Below are 13,223 nucleotides of genomic sequence, written 5' to 3' on the forward strand. Positions count from 1 at the left end.
CAGAACAAGGTTCTTGTGAGGAAGCTCCAACATCTTTCATCAGCACTGGAGACTATGTGGTACATATACAGGGAAGAAGGCTTGAAGAGACAGAAGGTACTTGACTGACAGCCTGTCCCTTGCCTGGCCTGGGACTTGTGCTGTTCACTTAAAGCTGCCACACAATAGAAGAGAGACCTTACCATCCCCAGGACTCAATCTCCCAGCTGAAGCCTTCCTTCGAACTCTGAAAAAGAACAGGCAGCACTCATGAGATAGCCAAGAAACCCCATCACCTAGCCATGACAGGATGATCTAGGACAACAACAGATAAACATAGGGCAAGTTCTAAAAAACAAGCACACAAAACCCCATAAAAATAAAGAAACAAACAGAATACTGTTTGGACTAGGCATGGCTCAGCAATGACTGATTGCTGTCCACCCCTCCAGCTTCCAAAGCAGAGGTATTTTTTTTTAACTCCTCAGTTATCCACCAGAGGCAGGACAATCAGTTACGTGACATCAGTTACCATCCCATCCTGCACTGCATGTTGGGAGAGACTCTCACACAACCTTCCTAAATCAAGCTCCCCTGCTCAAAAGACCAAGTGGATAAGAATCTACTGAAAGAGCAGCAGGAGCTAGTGGCATGCATCAGCACAATGCTTAAGAAGCCAACACTACCTCCTTCAATGCAGGTGCCAAGCTGGGGCAGGTAAGAAAAAGAAAACAAAACAAACATATGCTCACAACAAAGAAAATATAACAGCAAAAAGAGCACACACACTTAAGTAATTTCATTTAATTATTCCAATGAATTGTTGTTTCATTGATGTGTCTTGAAGTTAAGCCATGCTCCCATCTTGAGACTGTTTTGTTTCAGAGCACCAAACCTTTAAGATCTCTTCTGAAGCAACTGAAAACTCTGCCACGTTCAGTCTGGGGAGTTGGCTGATAAGTGTGGTTCCCACAAAACCAACCTGCTATTTGCTTAAAGCTTTATATGGCTCTTCTCATGCCAACCTTTGCCCAGTAAGGCAGAAAAGTGTTGAAGGGGCCTCCCTACTCTCAAGCTTCCATGGTTTGGACAAAGGATTTGCTTAACCATTGTCACTGCCTACACAGGCAGCAGTGACGGATCCCAACAAACTCAACCATCCCCAGCACCTTAAGAGCACTTGCCCGCTGCCCTACCAAGGTGATCATCCTGTGTTACCAGTAACCCACCCTACAGGAGCAAATCTTACCTCCATTTTAGGTTGCTATCCCCTTCCTGGCACTCCAGTTCTGCTCTGACTTCAAGAACACCTCCAGCAAGTAATAGAGGACCCTGAGGCAACTGGGAAGAGTTTTGCTTCCCATCCCACCCCCCTCCCAAAAGCAACCTGCCATGGTAGCTGTGCCCAAGTTCACCTCAGATGCAGATATTTCCTTCAACACAAGCCCAAGCAGCAAGATTTGGGGCAGAAAAGGCAGGCCAGGAAGAAAAATCCTGGCTGATGGTCAGTAGGAGCCCACAGACTTGTTTGGCTGCTCTGTTCAGATGCTTGCTGCCCCACTTGCCCTGAATTCACTGCAGGGTGACACATCTCTGAGAAGATGACATCTCAGAGAATGAAGAAACAACAGAAAGGCTGTTCTTGTAAAACCCCTCGACTCACCTGATGTAGTGCACAAAAGCAACCACCACTGAGCCGAGGTAAAAGGAGAGGAAACTCAGGAAGCTGAAGAACATGGCCTGGACATAAACAGACTCTGAGGAAAAAGACGACATTAGTCAACTCAGAGCGGGGACAGTCCCTCTCAGAGCCATTGCTCCTGTCTTGCTCTTCCCAATACCATCTAGTATTGGGAATTGGGCTGGGTATTGGCCCAGCCCCAAACAGTCCTTCAAGACCCATTGGTTTCCTTCAAAATAAACTGCCAGAATCTGTTGTAACGTTTCCCCCCCATTTCTTCACCTCCAGTGGTAGATGGTGTGCCCATGAGACCACCCTGTGCCACACAATATCTCCTGGAAGGAACCAGGACTGCGATGGTTTTACCTCTTATGATGGTGCTTTCTGCACCTCCCCATCAGAGGGCTGCCAGCCCAGTCATACCCTGCTACACAGAACTGCCAAATCCCCCCATAAAGCTTCATTGCTCTGCACAAAGACACTGACTTTTAATAGACGGCACAATTGTCACTTGAAGGCTCTTCGTCCGTTGCAGGTTCCAGGTACGGTTGAATTTCCCTGTGAGATACAAAGTGTACATCAAATGTAAAAACAATCAAACATGAGCGATCTTTAGCCCCTATCTCAGGTCTCTGCACTTGCAATAACACCAGGATCTGCCTTTTCACTAAGATCTGTTTGAGGTTTTGCTCTAAACCTCTCAGACTTGTCAATGTACAGCCTTTTCCATGTATTTCCCCCACCTCCCTCCAATCCACAACCCAATTTCAGACTAGAAATCCCAGCTTGAGTCTTCCACACATTGCTCAAGTCTGGATGCCCGAATCCCACAAACATCTTGTCTCCTATTCATCAGTCCCCAAAGGGCAGTTTGTCACTGCAAATACTGGGACACCATTTTTGCCTTTGGCCAAAACTGTGCTGGCAGAACACTCCCGTGCAGGATGTCATGCTAGTAACTTGTTATGTTTCAGCAGGGCTTAGCACACCCTGCCAGTACAGCTCTGCTGACAGCTTTAGGGTAAAAGAAAGGCACCTGGAAGGTGACAATTCTTCTACAGGGTGGGAACTGGGAGAGGCCACTATATCTGTTGGTTGCGGTCTTGCTTCTCCTACAGGGAGAAAGCCATCCAGCTTTGAGGATAGGAATGGCCCTAATCTGAAATGGGCTCCAGCTGTCGTGAGGAGAGCTGCATACCCACTTCAGTTTCACCCACCACATGAGTGGTGGAAGCTTTGCTTTTACCACTGCCCAGGAGATAGACACAGTGTTTTCTGGCTGGGAAAGGTACTAGAACAAGTCTCTCAAAATTATTGCCCCAGAATCACTAGTTGCTTCTGCTCCTGCCAAGTCATGAGATTGTCATAGATCCCAAGGTAACAGTTGGAGAAGGTGCTCTCTGCAGGAACTACCATCTGTGTCTCCATGCAGGTAGGAGGAAAATAGAGCAGTAGGGGGGAAAAAAAAAATAAAAAGAAAACCACACCAAAATCTGTAAGCAGTATTGTTTGGGTGTCTCCAGTATCTCCCAAGACACCAATGACTCCTCAGAAGAGCACATAACCCCAGCAAGCCAGATATTTTACTAGTCAGCCATTTCCGGGGTTGATCAAGATTTTAACCTACCCAATGATAAAAAGTTTATATTTCGTTCTTCCTCACAACTACCTGGATAAGATAGAGATTTATGACCATGCTGTGTCATTCTACAGGAAGGTTCCCAAGGACTCCTGCTGTTCCACCATCTGGATGCTGCAACCAAATCTGCCTCCCAGCACAACTTACCAGGAAGGGAAGAAGGCATAGAACCCCCACAGGCATAATCCTCTGGCTTGATGACAAATACAACGAAGAACTGCTCCCCTGGGAAGTCCTTTTTCTGCATGGGAGGACAGAAGATGACAGAATCCATGAGAAGCAAAGCAACCTCTCCTTCCAATGCAAAGCAGATGATGATGATTTCCACAGGGCCAGAGATCAGGTTTTTGTTGCTACAGAGTCACTAGCTTTACAGAGATCTGCTTGTTCTGGACAGAGTTTGGTGTTTGGGGTTGCTCCACATCCTTGCTGACAATAAACTCAGTGAGTTCATCAGAATGCAGTACAGCAGTACCCCAGAACAAGGAAACCAATGCTAAAGCATTCATTTATTTTGTGCAAGCCACCCACATAAGTTTTGATTATAAGGCCCTATTACCACCACCCGGTGATAGAAGAGCTAAGGTTCAAAGAGAAGACACCTGGCTGCAGCCACTCTGATCTAGAGCCTCAGCACCTAAGGTATAACACACCTGCCTAAGCAAACATAAGCAAGGTTTTGTGGTAAATGGTAACATCTCCTCTTCTACTTATGTCAGCTTATCTAATAAAAACAAATGATCATAGCCATGCACAAGACAAGCCACTGGGGGGAAAGGGCAGGTTGGAAGAGAAAAACAAACCAACCCACACACCTCTAAACCCCGAGACAAAAGAAAAAAATAGTCAGCATCTCACCTGTACTGTTATAGCTGCCTGCTTTGTCATAGACTGGTAAACACCATTGAACTCCACATTATGGTCCAAGTCATACACTGGGCACTAAAACAGACACAACCAAGGATTAAACCAGGCACAAAATCCTAACTAATTTTGTAGAGAGCCAGCAGGAGAACAGACAGTGCAGGGCAGCAGAAAAAGGCCCTGCTTGGGTTGCCAAAAGGAACAAAACAACGAGCACCCATTCAGAACCCAGAAAAGCTGCTCTGAAGACATCACTTGCAGCCTGCAATCACTGATCTCAGCAGTCTTCACAAGAGGCTGCAGTTTAATCCCAGAAGAGGATTCAGCCACAGTCATCGCTCCACTATTCCCACAGGGCAGTGCATGCACTCAGCTATACACTGGCTGTGTGACATGCTTTATGTGCTGTACTATATGCCAAGTGCTTGTCCTCATCTTAGTCTTTCCCACTACTCTTAGTACCTGACAGGTTGGAAATTCACTTGTCAGTCTCCCCTCCTGCTCTTCTACCATTCAAACATAGGGATATGGGCAGGAGTTGATGTCACCCATTTCTCTCCTCACCCCAAGTATTAAAAGGTGACAGCCAGAACTTCACAGGCAGCAGTCAAGGCATCTTGCACCTCTGTCACCATCTTGCTGCTCCCACACTGCATGTCCCTGCATCACTAAGGGAGGTGGGAAAGGAGGAGCTATTTCCCAGCTGGAAGAAACACCCAACCTCCATGGAAGGGAACAGCTGTTGTCCCCTTCCCAGGAAAGGGAACAAGGAATAGGCTAGAGAGGAAATCAAATTGGAAAGGAGAGATCACATGTCTGGAAATCAGACGTTCCCATGCTGCCCTGAGCCAGGGAAGAGTCAAGGGAACAGCACTGCCCCCTTCCTCAGGCACCAGCATGCCATCCAACACCACTCTGCAGAGACAGACCCATTTCACAAAGGCATCAGGGTATTAAACTGCATGAAGGGAACACAAAAAATGCCCTATGGACAGGCTGGAGGGGAACAGCTTGTTCACCTACTTGCAAGAAAAAATCCCTGTATGAGCTGCTTGAACTCAGCATCTCTGTCTTTGCCTCCTTGCCAGAAGATTTTCATTCCTCTTTCAGGGGCTCCCTTTACCAGCACCACACTAGGATGAAGTCCTTATTAGGGGTTCTCTCTTTGTTGGGACAGAGAGCCCCTCACAGAAGGACACAAAGCTCCAGCAGTAACTCCTTACCCTTCTCTGCTCAGACTTACCACAATATCCTGGACGGAGACAACTGAGCATGGGTAGACTGCATCAGACACCACTTTAATAATGACCGAATCGACATCCTGAGGAAACTTGTACAGAAAATACTGAGGAGAAAGCAGAGTACTGAGAGTTATGGTCCAGAAGTCATCCCTGACAGTAGCTTTAGTCTCCCTAAGGTATCTGTACAGTATCAAGCTGGGCTTCTGGGCTGGATGTGGAGGGCTTTCATAAAAATCCAGATTTCAAATCTTAGGATCTTACACTACAGAAGAGCAGATAAAATATGTACAGACAACTCTTCCCCCTTGCATAGCACACTGTTAGACACAGACATCTTCAACACGCAAGATACAGCATAGCTTCTGTTCACCTTAAGCTTTTTTCCACCTGATCAAGATAAAGTGACTTCATTTCATACCCTACTCCATTTTATATTGCTATGAGCAATTTCCAGATGTTTCCAGACTGCTGGCTGTACTTTATATATGGAACACATTATGGAGTTTATCTCAAATGGGTTGTTGCAAAGACAGACTGTGGGAAGTATTAGGTCAAATGGTTGAAACTCTGTCAAGAGTTTAATAAATAAATGCCTGATATTAGTTGTAGGATTTAGGTTTTTTGGTTTTGTTTCATTTTGAGGGCAAAGGGTAATGGGGATTTTCACTTCTCACTTCAGCTTTGAAAATAATTCACCTATAGCTCTGAAAAAAATTGGGAGAGACTAACATCTGCTAATGTTCCTACTTTTCCTCTGCAGGCAAGGAATAGTGTTTCTTGTGCTTCCATGATTTGAGCAGACCCAGAGGACAGTCTGTGGGGTCAGGAAATGCCCTTCCCTGTCCCAGAAAGGGCCTTTTCAGATTTGGGCAAAAGATGTCCCAGGCAACATCATTATTTGCATATTTTTCCAGTAAAAGTTTGATGTACTACATCTGCCAGTTGCTGGAGAAGTAGCATTTCTGTGCCTGCTTGTTGCAGGGCTCCCATCATCCTACTTGAGGCCCAGACCCTAAGAACTCAGGCTCACAGTCAGAGCTACCATGAGGGGCTGATGGGCACCTCACCGCACAGGCGAGGAGACAGAAGGCTGAGGACTGCTACCAGCCACCTTCCTCCCTTCCTCATGGTCACCTGGCAGCACTGCTGCTCTGGGACAGGCAGAGCCCACAGGGCAGGAAATCACTGAAGCTCCTGCTCTGAATATGTAACCTGAGCCATTCCAAACTGGTGAGCTCCCTTTATGTCACACAGAGCTTAGTGCTGAACAAGGGCCAGCTGTTTCAGATTTCCCTTCGCCCATCCCCTTCCCAAGAAGAAGAGCCCCCAGTTGGAAAGGCAGGGATAAGTAAGAAATCACCAGACTTTTTCCAAGTTTGTCCATTTTTACTAAAGCATTTATTCCCATCCCCCCCCTCTAAGCAGGGTCCCGTCACTGCTGAGGGAGTGCTGGCCCCAACCGCGAGTCCTTACAAACTGAAAACTCACCAAGCAGGTTTCTTCAACAGAGCAAGTTTTATCTCAGCCAAGCAAGGGTGCTGGCAGTCTGAGCTCCTTGGTTTCCCAGGTGTACTACCCTTGGAAAGCTTTGACCTTGAGGAAGTTGCCCATGAGGACCCTTCTATAATTTTCTTTAAGTCACGCTTTTACCAGAGTACAGAATTGACATAAGGGGCATCAAGACCTACAGTTCTCTCCTGCACAGACTACAAGTGGTATAAACACATCCAGGCAACACTCCTGACCTATACGAGTGTTATCTAATTTCTCCTTCTGCCTTCAGGCATGAGCTGGGTTCTGAAGGACAACTCCTTCAGTCGTTATGCTTGTCTTTTTCCAGCCTTCGATTTATTCCAACACAGCTAGCTTTTGCCAGTCAGTCCTTCAGTCGTTATGCTTGTCTTTTTCCAGCCTTCGATTTATTCCAACACAGCTAGCTTTTGAATTGCCTTTTTTTTTCCTCTCCTGTCCCCTGGACTACTTAATACTTTGATTTACAAAAGCCTCAGCATTATACCCATTAAGAATCTCTCATCTTCTACTTGCTACATCTGGCCTATAATTAAAAGTTACCAATCTCATATTCTTAACTGTGACATATAACAGACCAAAGTCACAAAATAAATTCCAGGCCAGATCCTAAACAGTCTACATCAAAATGGTAAGATCCTAAGAAAGGAGGGTTTATAAAGAGGCACCACCATTCCCTATGCTTCTATAGTACAAAATACTGCATGTGTCTGCAAACCAGCTTAAGACATTTGACAGCAAAAAATGTTAGCTGGGATTCCTGGTAATAGGAAACCTAAAATTAAGTGGTGTTACTAACAGTGATAGCAACAAAAAAAATGGAGTTACCAGACAGCCTGGGTATATTACATCCCTTCCCAGCTCTATGAGCTTCTGTATCACCATAGTTACTGCCAACAGCATTTTCATTCAAGACAGGACTTGTAGTATCTGCAGGGCTCTAAACAAGGCTGCTCAGCTGAATGTGCTGTACATGTGTGCTCTCTTCTGAACTAATAACCAGACTTACCAGGCATTTAATTTTTCACCTCGCAACTTGACTTGCTGCCCTGAGCAAGGAATAACAGCCCGAGTTCTGTTGTACCTTTACAGCTTATTTATTTACGTACTTATTTTTCTCCAGTAAAGACCGCATCTTGGCTAGTCACACTAGAGCAACTGAACTAGTGCTGGCTGGAACAAGATGTTGGTGCACTCTCTCATTTCCCATGAAGTGTAGCAGTCCAATAGCCTCTGGACTCCTGTACATTTCTGGAATTTCCTGGACTGCAGATACCATTGATTTGTTCTGGCCATGGTTTTTGGTTCGCTTAATTGCTTTGCAAGAGGACCCAAACAGCCCCTAGATCAGCTGAGGGACTGTAACCTCTTCTGAATATCCACAGAAAATCCCACAGTAAGGACATTTCCTGCATCCTAAGAGGGAAACAAGCTAGACATATATGGCTTTTGCTATCTTTAACAAAGGATCACATCAACCATTTGGATGGGGCAAGACACACAAGCAATGCTACACAGGACTCCCCCTTACCTGAGGCTGGGAAGGGCTGGCAGTGAAGTTAAAGGGCTGGTTGGTCCTAGAAAAGAAATGCCAGAATGTCAGAGTTGGAATGCACACAAAATACCTTCAGATTAAGCAAAAGAAAATGGGTAATGGCTTTAAACTAAAAGAGGGTAGATTCAGACTAGATATAAGGAAGAAATTATTTACAATGAGGGTGGTGAGACACTGGAACACTTTGCCCAAAAAGGTGGCAGATGCCCCATTCCTGGAAATATTCAAAGTCAGGTTTCTCAGAGCTCTGTCCAACCTGATCTAGTTGAAAACATCCCTGCTTATTGCAGGGAAAGTCAGACTAGATGAACTTTAGAGGTCCCTTCCAACCCAAACTATTCTATGAAAAACATAATCTCTTTATTTGTTCTTGAGAAGAAAAAAGAAGGGAAGACTAGGCAGATGGACCAAATCCCTGTAAAACAGATACATGAAGAAGTTACATTTGTATTCTCACAGCCCAGCTTACTCAAGTTGGAAGTTCTGGAGCCTGGTGACTAGCAGCTCATATGCGATATTAAATGGTGCCATGGAAGCGACGTCTACAAATATAATCTGGTCAGAGCGTCCTGTCTCAGGTGCTGGCTCAGAGGGACAAAGGGTCCGACTCACTTCTTGGTAACTGTAGGTCCTCTGATAGCTACAACAGCCAGGGGAAGGAGGGAAGGGAAAGTTGGATGGAAGAGAAAGAGATAGCAGTTAAAAAGTTATTCAGCAGTTTGAAGAATGACATTCTTTTTCCCCTGCTTGCGTAACTGAAATACTAATCTGAAAGGCCAAGACCATTCAGTATTTTATTCACAGCTTAAACCCCACCTCTGTTGCCTCTTGTGGTCTGCACAAGGGACTGACCACCACCAGCATTTTATTTCCCTCAAGGCTGCCTGTGCCATCTGCAGATGTCACACATCTGCTATTTGCTGGAGGCAGAACATGCAACAACATCCCAGAACAGTGACTGCTGTAATTGTCCCCTGGATGAGGCAAGACACTGCAGAGTATCTACTGCCTGGTGCCAGGATTTCTGTCATAGGATGAAGCCTCGTGTCTCAGATGGTCTAAAGTATCTGCAAAGTCTCAGTATTCACAGCCTAATTAGCTCAGAGGTTGCTGAAGCTGCACAGCAACATCACTTTCACAAAAAAATGCATCCCCAAAACAACCACCACCACCCAGGATGGACTCAACTTAAGTGTACCTGAGGTGAGAAACAGAGGAGAGCCCTTATTTCCCAAGTGCACTGTAACACACCAGTTAGGGTGCTCTTTTGAGACCTTGTTCAAAGCCTGCTCCAAACTAGAGCCCAGGAACTGCTTGCACACGCTGTAAAGCAACTGCAGAAATTACAACAATGCCACGTGGTAGATCCACTACCAGTTAGTGACACAGGCTGATCCTCAGCAGACAAGCCTCCTGGTACTCCATGTACTTATTTGAGGAACCAAGAGACAAGAGCAGGCTTCCAAGTAAAAGGTTACCTACCAAATCCTGGTGGTCTTATGTTCGGCTGACAGTGAGCAAGTATGATTTGCAACCAAGCCCTGCAGTCTGCACAAGCAGTAAGATCTAGGACTTGAGGAAGGCTGATGATGGATACAGCTGGCAGACAAGTGTGTTACAGGAAGAGACTTCAGTACTTACAGGCCTCGAAAAATGAGCGGGACCTGCCAGGACAGCACTCCCTTCTGCTGGCGAACTACAAAGAGGACGGGATATCGGAGGTTCTCAGAGCTGCTGTTCACATATACCCGCACTGCATCTACCTGTGGGCAGAGAAAGGAGGGTATAGATAAGTGTTAGCTGAAGACAAAGAACAAGACAAAAGAGAGAACAAGAGAAGGCTGCCCCCTTCCTTGGTCTGACCTAGATGCTGACAATGTCCACAGGGAGATCAGCAGCATTTGTCACCAGACTAGTTATTTAGACCTAATCCAGAATCACAGTCCTGTCCCCAGGTCAGAGGTGACTGTCAGGTAAGACACAGTACACAAATGCAGTATACAGAAGAGGAAGAAAGTTCAGTAGCTTCCACTTACCCAATCGGGAGCAACCTGAGTAACTTCTGTTATAAAATTAAGCAAATACACGCAAAACAGACCCAAGGCCAGAACTGAGAATTTTCTCGCTTGGACTCTCATACACCCAACCCAATTAACATCACTGGGAAAGTTACAAAGGTGACTGAAGATGACATTAATAGTTAGGGATGAAAAAGCAGGTTAGCAGCTAGCACCTGATTCTGCTGTAATGATACCGAGATAACCATAACCAGTATATACCCCACCTAACTAAACAGGAATACACTAATGACTGCCCTCAACCGGCCAAGGAAGACTGCTTTGGTTTGGGAGCAAAGGTTTTAATGCAGCCCACTACATCAGCAACTGAAGTTTCTCCTTACATTATCTGGCCACCACACAGCTGCAGAGGTAGGACAGCTGTGGAGTAGAAGGCCCTGAGTTTACTATTTGCTTTGAGAAGCAAACAAGCAGTTTGCCTTCACCAAATGGGAATGGTACCATTTCCATTTGAAAAGAACATCTCTTCAGCTCCCTCTCCAGAGCTGCATGCATTGTTCAAGAAAACAGATTATGAGAATGCATAACTCATCAAAAGAGACAATACATCTCAGAGGCCTTTAACTGATGAAAGCATATTAAGTAGATAAGACGTATACATTTACTTTTTTCAAGATGTGGTGAGCTTAAAAATGGACTCTCACTAGATCAGTGAAAGACTTTTCACAGATATCTCCACTTTATACCTTCCAAGAAAAGTAAATGTATAAGGGAATGCCACCTTCTGAAAAAACATACAGAGTTAACAAGTTAACAGAAGGGCATCTACCTAAGATGGAAACTTGTGCTTACACTGAGGACACCAGGTTCAGAAAAAGGGCTTGCATCTGCCATCACAAGTCTAAAAGAAAATTTCCTATGTATTCTTGTTTAGTGATTCTATGCTCACATGGAGTTTAGTTTAGTGGAACAAAACACCTTCTTGAAAGCCATAATCATTATGAACTTTCCTGCCATCATCACCATAGTATAGAGGCTACAGCCACCAATTCCTAAAAAAAAATAGTCTTCAGCACAAAACTTCATACATAATTTAATTAAAACCCCTTTGAAACAGAAGGGCAAACACTGGAATCTTTTTCTGTTGCCTTCAGGGTTCTATAACTTTGCAATACACTTTTGGCATGCCCTCCAGCTTTTCCTTCTGACCACAAAAAGCTACATATGCAATTTTGTTCCCAAATAAGTTTCACAGTAGGGTGCTAAAATCAAGTTAAGAAAAACACTATCACAAAGCAAGACTCACAGGTAACACCTCAAGCCTATTAACACAATAGGCCACCGCCACCAGAATGAATTGGAAGGTTACTCTGTGGCTTCCTTGCTCGGCTGGAGGAGCCGAGCCAGCACACGTTGGTATAACTGGGAAATGCAGGGATTGGGCTGAACAAGCTACTGCTTGTTTGTAGGTGTTTGCTGTAGTCACCGTGACAAGGAACAGGAACCCAAATGAAGTGGCATTGGAACTGAACAAAAAAAACAAATCCAAAGAGCATGAAGAGAGAATGTTCAAGCCAGGGTCCTGCAAGCACATGTAGCCATTCCCATCCATGGGGAAACCAACTGTCATCACAAAAAGGACACATTCCAGCTACCTGTCCAGCAGCTTTTTGCCCATGAAACAGTTAAAGCAAGCCCATCTCCATAGGTGATGTACACCACCTTTGGCTGGACACCAGCCTGTGAACCCTCCAGAGCTGGGTGTATCAGCATAGTGTAACAGGGAGCTCACGTCAGACTCACAGCAAATGGGTTATGCATCCTCAACTACTCATAAATACAAGCTGGATATTGGGAAATTCTCTTCTGTACTGAATTCATGAATACAGAAACTACACAGGTTACACATACGTTACAGATAGGTTTACTTTAAATTAGTACAATTCATTTGCATTCATTGGAAGACTTAGAAAGTTGCATCTCTACTTCTAAATTCTCAATTTAAGAAATGCAATGGATGTTTGAAATATATACTCATTTAAGTGGTATTTTTAAAAAAGAGTACTACTTTAATAGTTTGCCTAGGCTTTAGACACAAAAGCAAAAGTTAAGTTGGAGAGGAGGCTGAGGGGAGACCTTATCACTCTCTACAACTACTTGAAAGGACACTGTAGAGAGGTTGGTGCTGGTCTCTTCTCACAGGTAATTAGTGACAGGACGAGAGGAAATGGCTTCAAGCTCCAACAGGGTAGGTTTAGATTGAACAACTGAGAACTGAATACAACTGAGGAGCTTCCCTTGGATCTTCCCTTTCAGCAAAGTAAGCATTTTCAATATTGATTCTAAGAGGAAAAACACAAGCAGAAATTCACAGGCTGTTTAGAAAAAGTCAGCCAAAAAAACCCTGCTCTGAGGTATCCTACAAAACACGAGAGCACTGTACCTTTGTTACAAAATAGGTATAGCTTTTGATATCTATTAAGATACAGTAAGACTAATTATTTTATTTAACCTGAAGCCCCTAAAAAATCCCAGCTTTTCCCACTATTGCATTACAGTGGATATGCAGCAAGTCATTTATCTCCAGTGCCACAGTGTATTCTCCAGGTTTACTATTTTCTCATGCTGTTTGGCTTACACAGGTAAGAATACACACTACCTGCATTCTATAGCATATTATTTGAGGAGCCATAGCCATCTAATCAAATACTCTTTC

At 44.7% G+C, this 13,223-nt stretch overlaps 1 protein-coding gene across 2 annotated transcripts in view; it reads right to left on the reverse strand.

Annotated features, from left to right (window-relative positions):
* SIDT1 (SID1 transmembrane family member 1) overlaps nucleotides 1-13,223 on the reverse strand; it is a 49,103-nt gene that overhangs the window by 18,862 nt on the left and 17,018 nt on the right. For both annotated transcript variants that reach the window (XM_014957176.1, XM_014957175.1), the window contains exons 2-10: nucleotides 10,131-10,252; nucleotides 8,959-9,129; nucleotides 8,466-8,511; nucleotides 5,407-5,508; nucleotides 4,158-4,241; nucleotides 3,447-3,540; nucleotides 2,147-2,218; nucleotides 1,643-1,736; nucleotides 183-226 (exon numbers count right to left, since the gene is read on the reverse strand). In XM_014957176.1, coding sequence (XP_014812662.1) covers nucleotides 183-226; nucleotides 1,643-1,736; nucleotides 2,147-2,218; nucleotides 3,447-3,540; nucleotides 4,158-4,241; nucleotides 5,407-5,508; nucleotides 8,466-8,511; nucleotides 8,959-9,129; nucleotides 10,131-10,252 — 829 coding nt within the window. The remainder of the gene's footprint in view (nucleotides 1-182; nucleotides 227-1,642; nucleotides 1,737-2,146; nucleotides 2,219-3,446; nucleotides 3,541-4,157; nucleotides 4,242-5,406; nucleotides 5,509-8,465; nucleotides 8,512-8,958; nucleotides 9,130-10,130; nucleotides 10,253-13,223) is intronic.

This window comes from Calidris pugnax, unplaced genomic scaffold, assembly GCF_001431845.1.
Source record: "Calidris pugnax isolate Ruff unplaced genomic scaffold, ASM143184v1 scaffold225, whole genome shotgun sequence".
NCBI lineage: Eukaryota > Metazoa > Chordata > Aves > Charadriiformes > Scolopacidae > Calidris > Calidris pugnax.